Source organism: Monodon monoceros, unplaced genomic scaffold (genome assembly GCF_005190385.1).
Source record: "Monodon monoceros isolate NGI ecotype Baffin Bay Population unplaced genomic scaffold, NGI_Narwhal_1 Super_Scaffold_14, whole genome shotgun sequence".
Classification (NCBI taxonomy): Eukaryota; Metazoa; Chordata; class Mammalia; order Artiodactyla; family Monodontidae; genus Monodon; species Monodon monoceros.
In genome coordinates, this window is record NW_021703770.1 from 68,872,428 (window position 1) to 68,885,106 (window position 12,679).

General features: G+C 35.3%; 1 protein-coding gene across 2 annotated transcripts in view; it reads right to left on the reverse strand.

Moving 5' to 3' along the window:
* Positions 1-12,679, reverse strand: part of RAB2A (RAB2A, member RAS oncogene family) — a 73,225-nt gene that overhangs the window by 14,001 nt on the left and 46,545 nt on the right. The window contains exons 6-7 of one of the 2 annotated variants that reach the window (XM_029222525.1): positions 10,197-10,308; positions 1,110-3,083 (exon numbers count right to left, since the gene is read on the reverse strand). In XM_029222525.1, the coding sequence (XP_029078358.1) occupies positions 3,003-3,083; positions 10,197-10,308 (193 nt within the window). In that variant the 3' untranslated portion in view covers positions 1,110-3,002. Of the gene's footprint in view, positions 1-1,109; positions 3,084-10,196; positions 10,309-12,679 lie in introns of those variants that run through there. The other variant, XM_029222524.1, reaches the window with a different exon arrangement.

Here is a 12,679-nt window from a genome sequence, read left to right on the forward strand (position 1 = left end):
TTTTTTTTTTTTTGGTGGTGTTAATCTTATACATGATTTTATAAATATAAAATGATACCCATCTATTAAATAGTAGATCTGAGAAATTGTTACCTCTGTAAGTATCTAGTTTAGGCAGACTAGGGTATCATTTTATTTTTATGCTCTTTATAAAATAATTTGAAAAAAAAATTGGAAGTATAGTCTTGGGTGCCATTTTCCATTTATCATCCCAGTTGAAGACCAGCAGCATAAATTCAGGTAAGAGCAGAACAGTCGGCACATGAGAGGCTACAGTTAAAAGAAAAACATGAGTCCGCAATATTATAAGTAGAGCAGTGCTGAGCGATGTTGCCAGCGGGGCCCCGAACTGGAAAAGAGAAGGACCTCAGCGTGGTTTAGAAATGTATGAGCTTGGATCCAGCTGTCAGCATCAGCAGCAAGGCGATGAAACAGCTGAGGATTCTCACTGCAGAATTCACAGGTCAGAGCCAGCCCATAAAACAGAAGTGGGACCCTTCATAACAGGACTCTGCAGTCTTCACTCTCTCCCCCAGGCTGTCATTGAAATGAAGCTTTTTTAGATCAAAATATACACCATCCTACCTACTACTAAATGAATAAAGAGGATTCATGTATTATGCTAAGTTGTTGGTGCTTCACTTCATTGATTTTAATTATATCCGTTATTTTAGCTCAGTGTTACTGACATTTTGGACTCGGTAATTCTTTTTTTGTGGACAGCTATCCTGTACATTTTTCTCTAATACCACTTTGATCCTTCCCCTCAACAGATCCTTCGTGGACGAAATCATTATGCTGAGTAAATCAGTACATCCAGAGATTAACAGTAAACCTATTTCCAGCAACAACGCAACAAATGCTGGAAAAATGGTGCTATCTTACGCTGCAAATTGTCCAATTGCTTACAGGGAAATACAAGAGTAAACTTCATGGTCTCGACTTGCATTAGGTAACTGGACCTTGGTTAAAATATAAAGATAGACCACAGCACAATAGGAAAAGGAAACAGGTCTAGTTCTAAACTGAAAGGAATCATCAAGGTACCAGTTAGGCTTAATCTTAATGAATGATCACATAGTTTTAAATTTCTAAAAAGAACCCTTAGTCAGACGGTCCATAATCAGGACACTGGCATTTGTATAAATCATTCTATCTTTAAACATAATTATGTTTAAATAATTTATATTTAAAAATGGCTTTTAAGAAAGTTTTTTTCTTTAATACCGGAGTTCTCTAACTTCTCTACACATGAGAGCCAAGGATTGGCTAGGAATCAAGTACTTTTTAAAGATTATACAGAAGAGGACACTGACCTGTGAGCTGCCCAAACACCGACCACCGCTCTTACTAGCTGACCAGGATGCACTCAGGATACCTGCCTTACTTTTTTAACTCCTCACATGATCAGCTCTCCCAGAGGGTCCTCAAGTTCAGGCAGTAAGCTGAGGATAAACTCCTGTCTGAGCCCACAGCCCAAGTTTCTACCCACTGTGCTAAACGGCCTCTCCCATGGAGGATGGCATAATTAGGCAAATCCAAGTCCTTAGAAAGCAAAAACAAAAGGTATAGCACTTAGAACAAACATCTCTGAAATGAATTATTATATTCTCCAACCCCAAGTCTAAGTCACTAACTGATCAAGAATCTAAAGACCCTGTAAAACTAATGTATTTATTGCTTGTTTTCAGGATGATTCCTCTTTGGATCTAATTCTAGCAGGCTAACTCTTGCTTAAATCCCAGAGAGCGTATACTGTAATTTTATGAGCGGAATAGTTTCCCACTGAGGCCTCAGCTCTCCTGCTGCAGGAGCTGGTGCTGACTGCTGTAACAAGGAGGGTGTCTGACAGATGCTGGCTTAGTTCTCCTTCCTTCCCTTTTCAAAGTAGAAAGAACAGGTTTTGTTAGTCTTCCCTGACCTCGAAGAAAGAAACTAAGTACCTGTTTTCCAACATCAATTGCTGAATGAAAAAAAAAAAGGGGGGGGTGCTATTCAGACTTGATATCAGATATTATTAAGGAATTACTGCTAAGTTTGTTAGGTATAATAATGGTATGATGGACATATTTTTTTTAAATTACTGCTACTGAAATTTGTAGGTAAAATATTTCTGGAATTTGCTTAAAAAACACGACACATAATAAAATAGTATCATCAAAATGTCAAAATGGTGGTAACTTCTGAAGCTAGATGATGCATATGTAGGTTTACTTTTAAAAATGGTGACACTATTTAAATTGATTTAAAATAGCAGCTCCATCAATCTTACTGTGAGGCTACCAAAATGCTTTTAATACAGGGGATGTAAAAAAAATAATGGATAAATGTTTACTGTCATATAAATGCTCTTTACTTAATGATGAACTTAATTATTTTAAAGTCTGACATGCATAGAGGTCATCAATGAACTCTTTTTCAAAAAAAAAAAAAAACTAGTGCAAAACATCTAATATTTAGCCCATTTTTGGCGTTCTTCCTTTAGTTACTTTGTACAACTCATCATTATCTTCCAACCAGGTGTTTTTTATTCCATATAGCCTAGCTGTCTTTTTTATGAATATTAGTGTAATTTCATGTTCTGCTTCTTCTGAGAAATCGTATGAAGGAAGTCTATGCATAATAAAAATCACAACAGTAACTCTATTATTTGTTAGGCATATGCCAAACATACAACATTTAGCATGGAGGGAACTGGTAGTATAAAAATTTGCTCTGTGTAAGAATGTGACAGACTCATGAAAGAGCCATACTTAACAAATAATGACAATAATTTGAAAAAGAAATCCTGGGGTCTTCATGAATTAAAAAAAAATCACTTAAGCCTTTATAATTATATTCCATATTCTCACATTAGTATTTCATTACAGTTGTGAGGTTTTGTAATCCTTAATTTTTATTTTTTAAATTGCCATTGTGATCTTAAAGAACAGGTTAAATTTAATTAAAGTTGCTTGTATGTGGTTATTACTATTATGTTTTGATCAAACTTTGTGAGATAATTACAGACTGACCGTGCAGGTGTAAGATAATACAGAGAGATCCTGTGTGACTTTCACCTCGTTTCCCTCAGTGGTGGTGTCCTGGAAACATACAACCAAAATAATGAAAAGGGATACAGAACATTTCCGTTTTCAGGGATCCCTCACGCTGTCTTTTTATAACCATACCACCTCCTCTTCCACCCTGACACCCTGGCTTAACACTGGCACTGACTAATCTGTTCTCCATTTCTCGAATTTTGTCATTTCAACCAAGTCATATAAATGGAATCACACAATGTGCAACCTTTTGGGACTGACTTTACTCATTAAGCATACTTTTCTGGAGATTCAGCCAGGTTGCTGCATGTCACAACAGTTCGTTCTTTTTTAATGCTGAGTAGTATTCCATGGTGTGGATGTACTGTACACTTTGTCTAACTATTCATCCGCTGAAGGACATCTGGGTTGTTTCCAGTGTTTGGTTATCATGAATAAAGCTGCTATGAACATCTGTGTATGGGTTTCTGTGTGAACATACGTCTTCATTTCTCTCGGATAAATGCCCAGAGGTGCAATTGCTAGGTCATATGATAGATGCACACCCAGCTTTTAAACAAACTGCCAAACTGTTTTCTAAAGTGGCTGTATCACTTTAACATTCCCACCAGCAATGTACGAATGACCTAGTTTCTCCACATGCTTGCTAGCATTTGGTGTTGTCACTATGTTTCATTTTAGTGTGTAGTGATACCTCACAGAGGTCTTAATTTGCATTTCTCTAATGGCTAGTGATGCTGAATATCTTTTCAAGTGCTTATCTGCCATTTATATATGCTCTTTTATGAAATGTCTGGTCATGTCTTCTGACCATCTTCTAATTGGACTATCTGTTTTTTTTACTATTGAGTTTCGAGAGTTCTTTATTTTAGATACTAGCGGTCCTTTGTCGGATATTTGGTTTGTAAATACTTTCTCCCAGTCTGTAGGTTGTCTTTTCATCCTCTTACCAGGCTTATTCATAGAACAAAAGTTTTTAAAGACTGATTTATCAATTTTTCCTTTTATGGATCATGCTTTTAGGGACAAGCATGCCTACTGCTAGAACCAAAAGATTTTCTCCTGTTTTTTTCCATAAAAGATAAATAGGTAGAACATTTTACATTTAATTCTGTGATCAGTTTTGAGTTAGTTTTTGTATAAGGTTGTGAGACTTAGGTCCTTTCTTTTTTTTGCTTATGGATGTCCAATTGCTACAGCACCATTTGTTGAAATGGCTATCTTACCCTGTGAATTGTTTTTGCACCTTTGTTAAAAAGCAGTTGGGCATATTTGTGGGTTCTCTATTTGGTTCCACTGATGTTTCTCTCCCTTCACCAATATCACACAGTCTTGACAACTACAGCTACGTTAAGACTTGAAATCAAATAGAGTGATTCTTCCTACTTTATTCTTTTTCAAAGTTGTTTTAGTTATTCTAGTTCCTTTGCCTTTCAGTACGTATTTTATAATAATATTGTCAGATTATCTACAAAAAAATCTTACTGGAATTTTGTTTGATAAGAGTTGGGTTAAACCTGTATATCAATTTACAAAAAAGTGACATCTTTACTAGGTTGAGAATTCCAAACAATGAACACAGTGTATGTCTCTCCATTTATTTAGATCTTTACTTTCTTTCATCAGCATTTTGTAGTTTTCAGCATACATGTCCTATACCTGTCATTTTTAGATTTATACCTAGGTATTTCATTTTCTTTTTGTGTGATTATAGATGGCACTGTACTTTAAATTTTGGTGTTGTGAGTATATAGAAATACAGATTTTTTATATATGTCTTGTAAAACTCCTGTAAACTTGCTGAACTCACTTATTAGCTCTAGTTTATTTATTTTGCAAATTCCTTGGGATTCCTACAGAGACAATCATGTCATCCACAAAATAAACAGTTTTATGTCTTCCTTTTTGAGCTGTATGCCTTTATTTCATGCCTTTATATCATGAGAACAGGTATCCTTGTTCCTGATCTAAGGGGTAAAGCATTCAGCCTTTCACCACTAAGTATAATGTTAGTTGTAGGTTTTTTTGTAGATGCTCTTTAACAAGCTGAGGAAGTCCTCCTCAATTCCTTTTTTTTTTCAGGGTTTTTAAACACGTCTGGTGTTGGATTTTGTCACATGCATTTTCTGCACTGACTGCTATGATGTGATTTTTCTTCTTTATCCTATTAAAATGGCAGACTATACTGAACCAGCTCTGTATCCCTGGAATAAGTTCCTTCTGGCCATGATGTACGTATTATACATAGGCACATGTATGTGATTTCATATGTTGTTGAAATTCTACTTGCTGATATTTTGTTGAGAATTTTTTTCATATATTAATAAATGTTATCAGTCTGTACCCTTTTTTTTTTCCTTTGGTTTTGGTATCAGGGCAATATTAGCTTCTTAAAATAAATAAGGAAATGTTCTACCTCTTCTATTTTCTGGAAAAGATAGTGTAGAATTGGTGTTCATTCTTTCTGTAAATGTTTGGTAGAATCCTCCAGTGAAACCATCTGAACCTAGGTATTTCTTTTTGGAACATTTTTAAATTACTAATTCAATCTCCTTAATAGTTATAGGGCTGTTCAAATACTCTATTTCATACTAGGAGAGCTGTAGTAGTTTGTGCTGAGTTTGTGTTCTTTTTGTCCATTTCATCTAATTTACCATATTTATGTACTATTCCTTTGATGTCTGCAGGATCTATAGTTATAACTTCTGTTTTGTTCCTGATATTGGTAATCTGTACCTTCTCTCTCTTTGCTTCTTTGTCAGTCTTGCTATATTATCTACTTAAAAAAAAAAACCAGCCTTTAAAAATTTCCTCTATTGTTTTCCTGTTTTTGATTTCACTGATTTCTGCTCTTATCTTTATTATTTTCTTCCTTCTATTTGCTTTGGGTTCTTGAGGTAGGAGCTAAGATCCTTGATCTGAGACTTCTCCCTTTTCTAACGAATGTGGTTAATGCTATAAATCTCCCTCTCTGCACTGCATTATGTGTTTCCCACAAATTCTGGTATGTTGTATTTTACTTTTCATTCAGTTCAATGTATTTTTAAAATTTCCTTTGAGACTTCCCCTTTGACACACACATTATGTAGCAGTGTACTGTTTAGCTTGCAAGTCTCTGAAGAATTTCCCAGTTACCTGTTATTGATAATCAGAACCAATAGAGCTGAGAGGAGAAACAAATCCATAATTATAGGTGGAGACGATGATTGATTTCTAGTTTAATTCCATTGGTTCTACTGGTTTTTGCTTCATACATCTTGCAGCTCTGTAGTTTGGTGCACATAAATTTAGGATTGCTATTATCTCCCTGGTGGACTCTTCTTTTATTATCATATAATGTCCCACTCTGTCAACTTTATCTAGTATTAAGAGAGCCACTCATGCTTTCTTTTGATTATTGTTTGTGTCATATGTATTTTCCCATCATTTTATTTTCAAACCGCCTGTATCATTATATTTGAAGTCAGTTTCCTGTAGACACCATATAGATGGGTCATATTTTTTAATCCTCTCTGCCAAGCTCTGTCTTTTGATTGGTGTATTTAAATCATTTATATTCCAGGTAATTATTGCTATGTGAGGGTTTAAGTATGCCACTTTATTTTTGTTTGCTATTTTTTGTTTTCTTTTTCCTGCCTTTCTGAGGGTTAACTGAACACTTTTTAGCATTCTACATTGATTTATCTACTGTTTTTTAGTGTGTCTCTTTGTATATTTTTTAGTAGTTGCTCTGAGTATTGCATTATACATACATACATACATAAATAAAACCTTATCACAGTCTGCTAGTGTTGTCATTTTACCAAGTCAGGTGAAGTATAAAAACCGTACATCCCTTGATGTCCCTTTCTCCAGTGTGATTTTATTTCCTATATGTACACTGAAAACCACATCAGACATTAGAGTTTTGCTTCAATTGTCAAATGTAATTTACAAGACTTAAAAGTTTTAAGAAAAAAGTCTATTGTGATTATTCATACTTCTGGTTACTGGTGTTCCCTCCCTCTTAAAAGGTTCTTTCTTTTATCATTTCATTTGTTAGATAATTTCTTTAGCCATTCGTTTATGGTGGATCTGCTACTGATAAATTCTTGCTTTTCTTTCATCTGAGAATGTCTTGATTTCCCTTCACTCCTGAGATATTTTTGTTGGTTCTAGTATTGTGGACTGAAAGTTTTTTTTTCAGCTCTTGAAAAATGTGCTATTTCCTTCCGGCCTCCATGGTTTCTGACAGAATTCTGCTGTCATTCCAGTTGGTAAGGAATTGTTTTTCACTGCTTTCAAGATTTTTTCTTTGTCTTTAGCTTTCAGATTTGACTATGGACAGAAGTTTGTCTTGGTGTGGATTTTTAAGGTTTATCCTGTTTGGAGCTGGCTCAGATTCTTGAATCTGTAGGTTTATATCTTCTGCCACATTTGGGAAGTTTTCAGTCATTACTCCTTTGAGTACTTTTTCAGAGCCATCTTCTTTCTTCTCTCCTTCTAGGAGTCTGATAATACAATGTTAGAGCTTTTGTTATAGCCCCCAGATTCCTGAGGCACTGTTCATTTTTTTTCTACTCTATTTCTCTCTGTAGTTTAAACTGAGTAGTTTCTATTGTTCTACCATCCAGTTCACTATTTCTCTCCTCTGTCCCCATCATTCTGTTGTTGATTCCATCCACTGAGTTTTACATTTGTTGTTATATTTTTCAGTTCTAAAATTTCTATCTTGCTCTTCTTTTTATCTTGTAGTTATTTTGCTGAGACTATTTTTCATTTGTTTCAAGCATGCATGCATGTTATTTCAAACATGTTTCAAACATGCATGCATGTTGAGGCATTTTTATGATGGCTGCCTAAAAAATCTTTGTCAGATAATTCTAACATCTCTGTCATCTTGCTGTTGGCATCTATTGATTTTTTTTTTTCATTCAGTTTGAGGTCTTCCTACTTCTAGGTATGGTGAGTTTCTACTGGAACTTGGACATTTTGGGTACTGTGTTATGAGACTTGGGATCTTATTTAAACCTATGCTTTAGCTGGCTTCCTCTGACATAACTCCTACAGGGAAATGAGGAGCATGGAAAAACCTCATTATAGCCAGCTGATGGTGGAAGTAGTACCATAATTTCCTTTGTGATGTTTGGTTGTAGTAGAATATTTTCTCTAAAAGCTTTCTGTCTGGACTTCCCTGGTGGCGCAGTGGTTAAGGATCCGCCCGCTAATGCAGGGGACATGGGTTTGAGCCTTGGTCCGGGAAGATCCCATATGCCACGGAGCAACTAAGCTCGTGCGCCACAACTACTGAGCCTGCGCTCTAGAACCCGCGAGCCACAACTACTGAGCCCACGTGCCACAACTACTGAAGCCCGTGCGCCTACAGCCCGTGCTCTGCCACAAGAGAAGCCACCGCAATGAGAAGCCCACACACCAAGACAAAGAGTAGCCCCTGCTCGCCGCAACTAGAGAAAGCACGTGCGCAGCAATGAAGACCCAACGCAGCCAAAAGTAAATAAATAAAGTTAAAAAAAAAAAAGATTATTTCTTAATATCCTTGGCTTCTGAGAGGCAAATTAATTTACATGATTAAGTAAAGTACTGCTCTCTCATGAGTATGGGAAATTCCTGCCTGATCAAATTTAAACAATTATTTTTATTATTAACCAAGGATACAGAATTTTTGCTGCCAAAACATTAATGAAATATATTTTATTTAAATGTTCAGCCAAACTGACAATAGTAATTTGCTACTTACACATAAACACCTACTGTTACTTGTTAAAAATAAGAAAAATGAACACAAAGGCATTAGAGTCAAAACTAGAAATTTAGAATTACTTTCCGGTAGTGGCTGCCTTGTCATCTAACTTCACAGTATGGTTCTTTCATAAAATACAGACAATTCTGGCTTTAAGGTTCGCAAAATCAACAAGAAAATCCATTGTTAATTATCAGTAAGGATATGTTTCAGATGTCTTGAAAGCCCCATAGCACATTGGCCCTTACGGTTTCAAATCCAACACCTCTAATAAAGGAGTGCTTCATGGAAACAGGCAGCTTTATATGTCTATTTTAAGTCAAAACAAGAGGACAGAATGGATTTCTCTCTGGGTTTGCTGGGTGAAGTAAAACATTATTCTTGGATGTTATCAAGATGTAATTAATTTGCAACACAGGTAAAGCATTAGTTGGAGCCTGTAAGAAGAGTATTAAGGACAATCAGAGAGCACCTCATCAAGTATAGATGAGTATAATATCTTACCTAAGAATTCTTCAGTGAAAATACCAATGCTGTTGAACTACCGTAGTCAATTTTTGGGTTCAACGGTTAATCAGACATGCTCCGAGTATTATTCCTAATAAGTATTTACTCATTGTTCACTATGTTGAAGGCACAGTGCTAGTTGTGGCCTATGACCCCATCCTCTGCTATCCTTAGGACAAGTGCTTCTCCAATCATTTGTTTTCTAGAATCCCCTTCTGCCGCTGCTCTTAAGATTCTTACCCAGAAGGTGGAAACTCCAGCATTACTCTGGGCAAACTACATATTTTCTTATTCTCATTTCTGCTTTTTATGAAATAGAGTATAGTAATACATTTACCTAAGAGAGGATTAACTGTCTATTCCTGTATGCATAATAAATAAATACCATATCCACATACGCAAAGCACAGAAGAACATGGTGTGTTCACAAAACTTCCATAGTTCAGGTTGATCAATGGAAATAACTGATACTACAAATTTTATTTATTAATTATGTCAGAATTCCCATGCTTTGTATAATGTTACATTGCAATAATATAATACTTTCCCTACTTAAGCAGAAGTGGATACAAATAGCTACAAATGTTTAGTGTCTTGAAACATTTCCAAATTTCGTTAGTGTTCTTTTTTTTCCCTCTCAAGAAACATAAAAATGATTTTAAGGAAAGTATATACAAAGATCTGTGAAAGCATTTTGGCTTCAAGTGAAGGCTCAGAATATAATTGAAGAGCCTGATATAAGATGAACATTACAAGGCATTTCAAAGGAAAGAAATTTTCTACTTTACAACCTTCAAGGACTATCTGTGACTAAAAAGCTTACAGGGGATAATCAACAAATGAATATTAAGGTATATAAAAAGTTTCTATTAAGAAGATAAAACATTTTAAAAAGGCCTCTTACTTACCTCTTCTACATTAGAAGCAGTCTTAGCCGAAGTTTCCATGAAGATAAGTCCATGTTCTCGTGCAAAAGCTTCACCCTCTTCTTTTTTTACTTCTCTTCTAGATTCTAAATCACTAAACACAGGAAAGAAAGGACCAAGTTATCAACCAACATAGTACAATTAGAGACATCTGTGGAAACTGTACCATAAGATTCAAAGTTGTGCTGACCATTCTTTCAATTAATTTTTGACACACAATAATCAACTTCATTATTCAGTGTTTTATGAGAGTCAAAAAGAGCACACTGCTTAGCTTCAAAGAACTAACAATCCAACTAAAGACAGATTCTAAGTTAGAGCCCTAGAATGCTAAAACTAGAGAAACCCAAAGGGAACATCTAGCCCAAACCCTACCTTTGAGTTACAGTGGGTTCCCAAAGAAGGGAACCATCTTACTCAACATAATAATTTGAGAGAGCAAAATTACACTAGTCCCCTTATCCTTTAGCCAGACTGACTGAGTTTCTATGAATGTGATAAAAATAAGTCATACAATTTTCAGAAACTATAGGAAGTTGCTTAATAAAATTCAAAGCAGTATAGAAACATTAATTAATTTTTAATCCCAGTTAATTCCCAATAGAACTGTTAATGGAAGAAGAGAGAGAGAAACAAAAGTCTAAGCTAGAAATTTTGGACAAAAGTATGGTATTCATTTTTATCATACTGAAATTGTATTAGTTAAGGTAGGGGTAAAAAGGTAGGTGTGTTTTATTGTAAACAAATTTAAACTTTACTATTACAAATTTATGTGCCCAGAAAAGGATGGAGAAAAATATAATATCCGTGTACTTCCATCTAGCCTTGACACATATTATTTTGACAGATTTGTATCAGATTTCTTTTCTGTTGAGAAATAAAATCAATAGTTACAAGTTGACTGTGCTATGAAATACTAGTGGTAAAACGAGAACATAAAAAGCAGGCAAACTCAGTTTGCAAATATCATAGCATGACTGGACGAGGATAAATTATCCAACTATACTCTGGGGGCTTCCTGTGTGCCAAGCCCTATCCTGGATCTGGGGACAGACCACTCAACAAAACAGACATAGTACCAACCCTCTGCCCCCAGGTGGAGCTTATATTCTAGTAGGTGTAAAAAATGGGGGGGGGGGAACACTAGCAACAGTGACATGGTAACGTGCTCCTGAAATTCAGTCCCCTTATCTGACAATCATTCTTAAAGGAAAATTAGCTTTGAAGTACACAAAATCTTCAAGAAAATACTTTCCCTTAACTGCCCTTTATCCCATTTTATGCATATGCCACAGTTTATTTAAACAATCCCTTATGTGGAGATATTTAAAGTTACTCCCAGTTTTCCCCACCAGTATCGCTGATGATGCCTGCATTTGCAAATGTTATCTTAACAAAGAGGGTTAAGGATGTGTACATGATGGTTTGAAAAAAAGAAAGCAGCACTTCAGTATTCTGTACTTCCGTTTTATCACTCTTCGTTTCCTCAGTTTTCCAGGTGTAAAATCATATTGTTGTCTTTGACTTTTCACTCCATTAATCCCATTTAAATTGCTTTTACTACTTAAATATCTTTCTTTCCTAAACCATTCTCTTAATTTATGCTTTTTTGTTTAGGGTATTCTAATCCCTTGACTATTAAAAACTTTCATCCCTGCAGACTCTGCATCCTATTTCTTGTATAACCGATATCAAATGCCACAGTTAAGAAAAATCCATATCATATCTGTCATTCTGACTAGGTCACTGTCTTTCTCAACCCCCTCCACTGGCTCCCTACTGCTTAATTCACCTAACTCAAAAATTGTTTATTCCCAGTTTCCATGTCTACCCCAATTCACCTCATCTAATAATAATCCCCTCATTTATCTCTGCTCGTTTCCATTCACTCTTTGCATGTCATACATTCTTTCTTCCCTTCTCCTAGTTTCTTCCCTAAAATGTCTTTCCACACCTACTGTATCCTAAGGATAAGAGCTACCCATCTACAATCATCAGAAACATCTTCTGTACATACTACACTTTGCTCTTTCTTTTCACAACTGAACTATGGGCAGCAACCAAATTTAAGCCACCAGTAAGCTGCCGGCCACCTTGTTTCAGACACAAGGAAAACACCGGCAAGACAAAACTATGAAAATTCTCTTTATTCTTCAAATATTCTCTTATTATTTCACACATTATCATTGAATGGTAGTATGAATACTCCCATATTACAAAGACTAAAGCTTCCCTCCAATAGCCTTATGCTTAAAAGGATTTTGATATCTGTGGGGAATCCAATCCCCCATGGACATGGAAGGACAACTGTATGTTCTCTTAACAGCAAACCTCAATTAAAATAACACTTAAAAAAATCTAATCTATGCAGTATAATATTTATTTGTTATATTACTTTTTTTACAGTTTTACTGCAATATAATTGACATAAAAAACTGCACATTTAATATAAAATTTGATGAGTT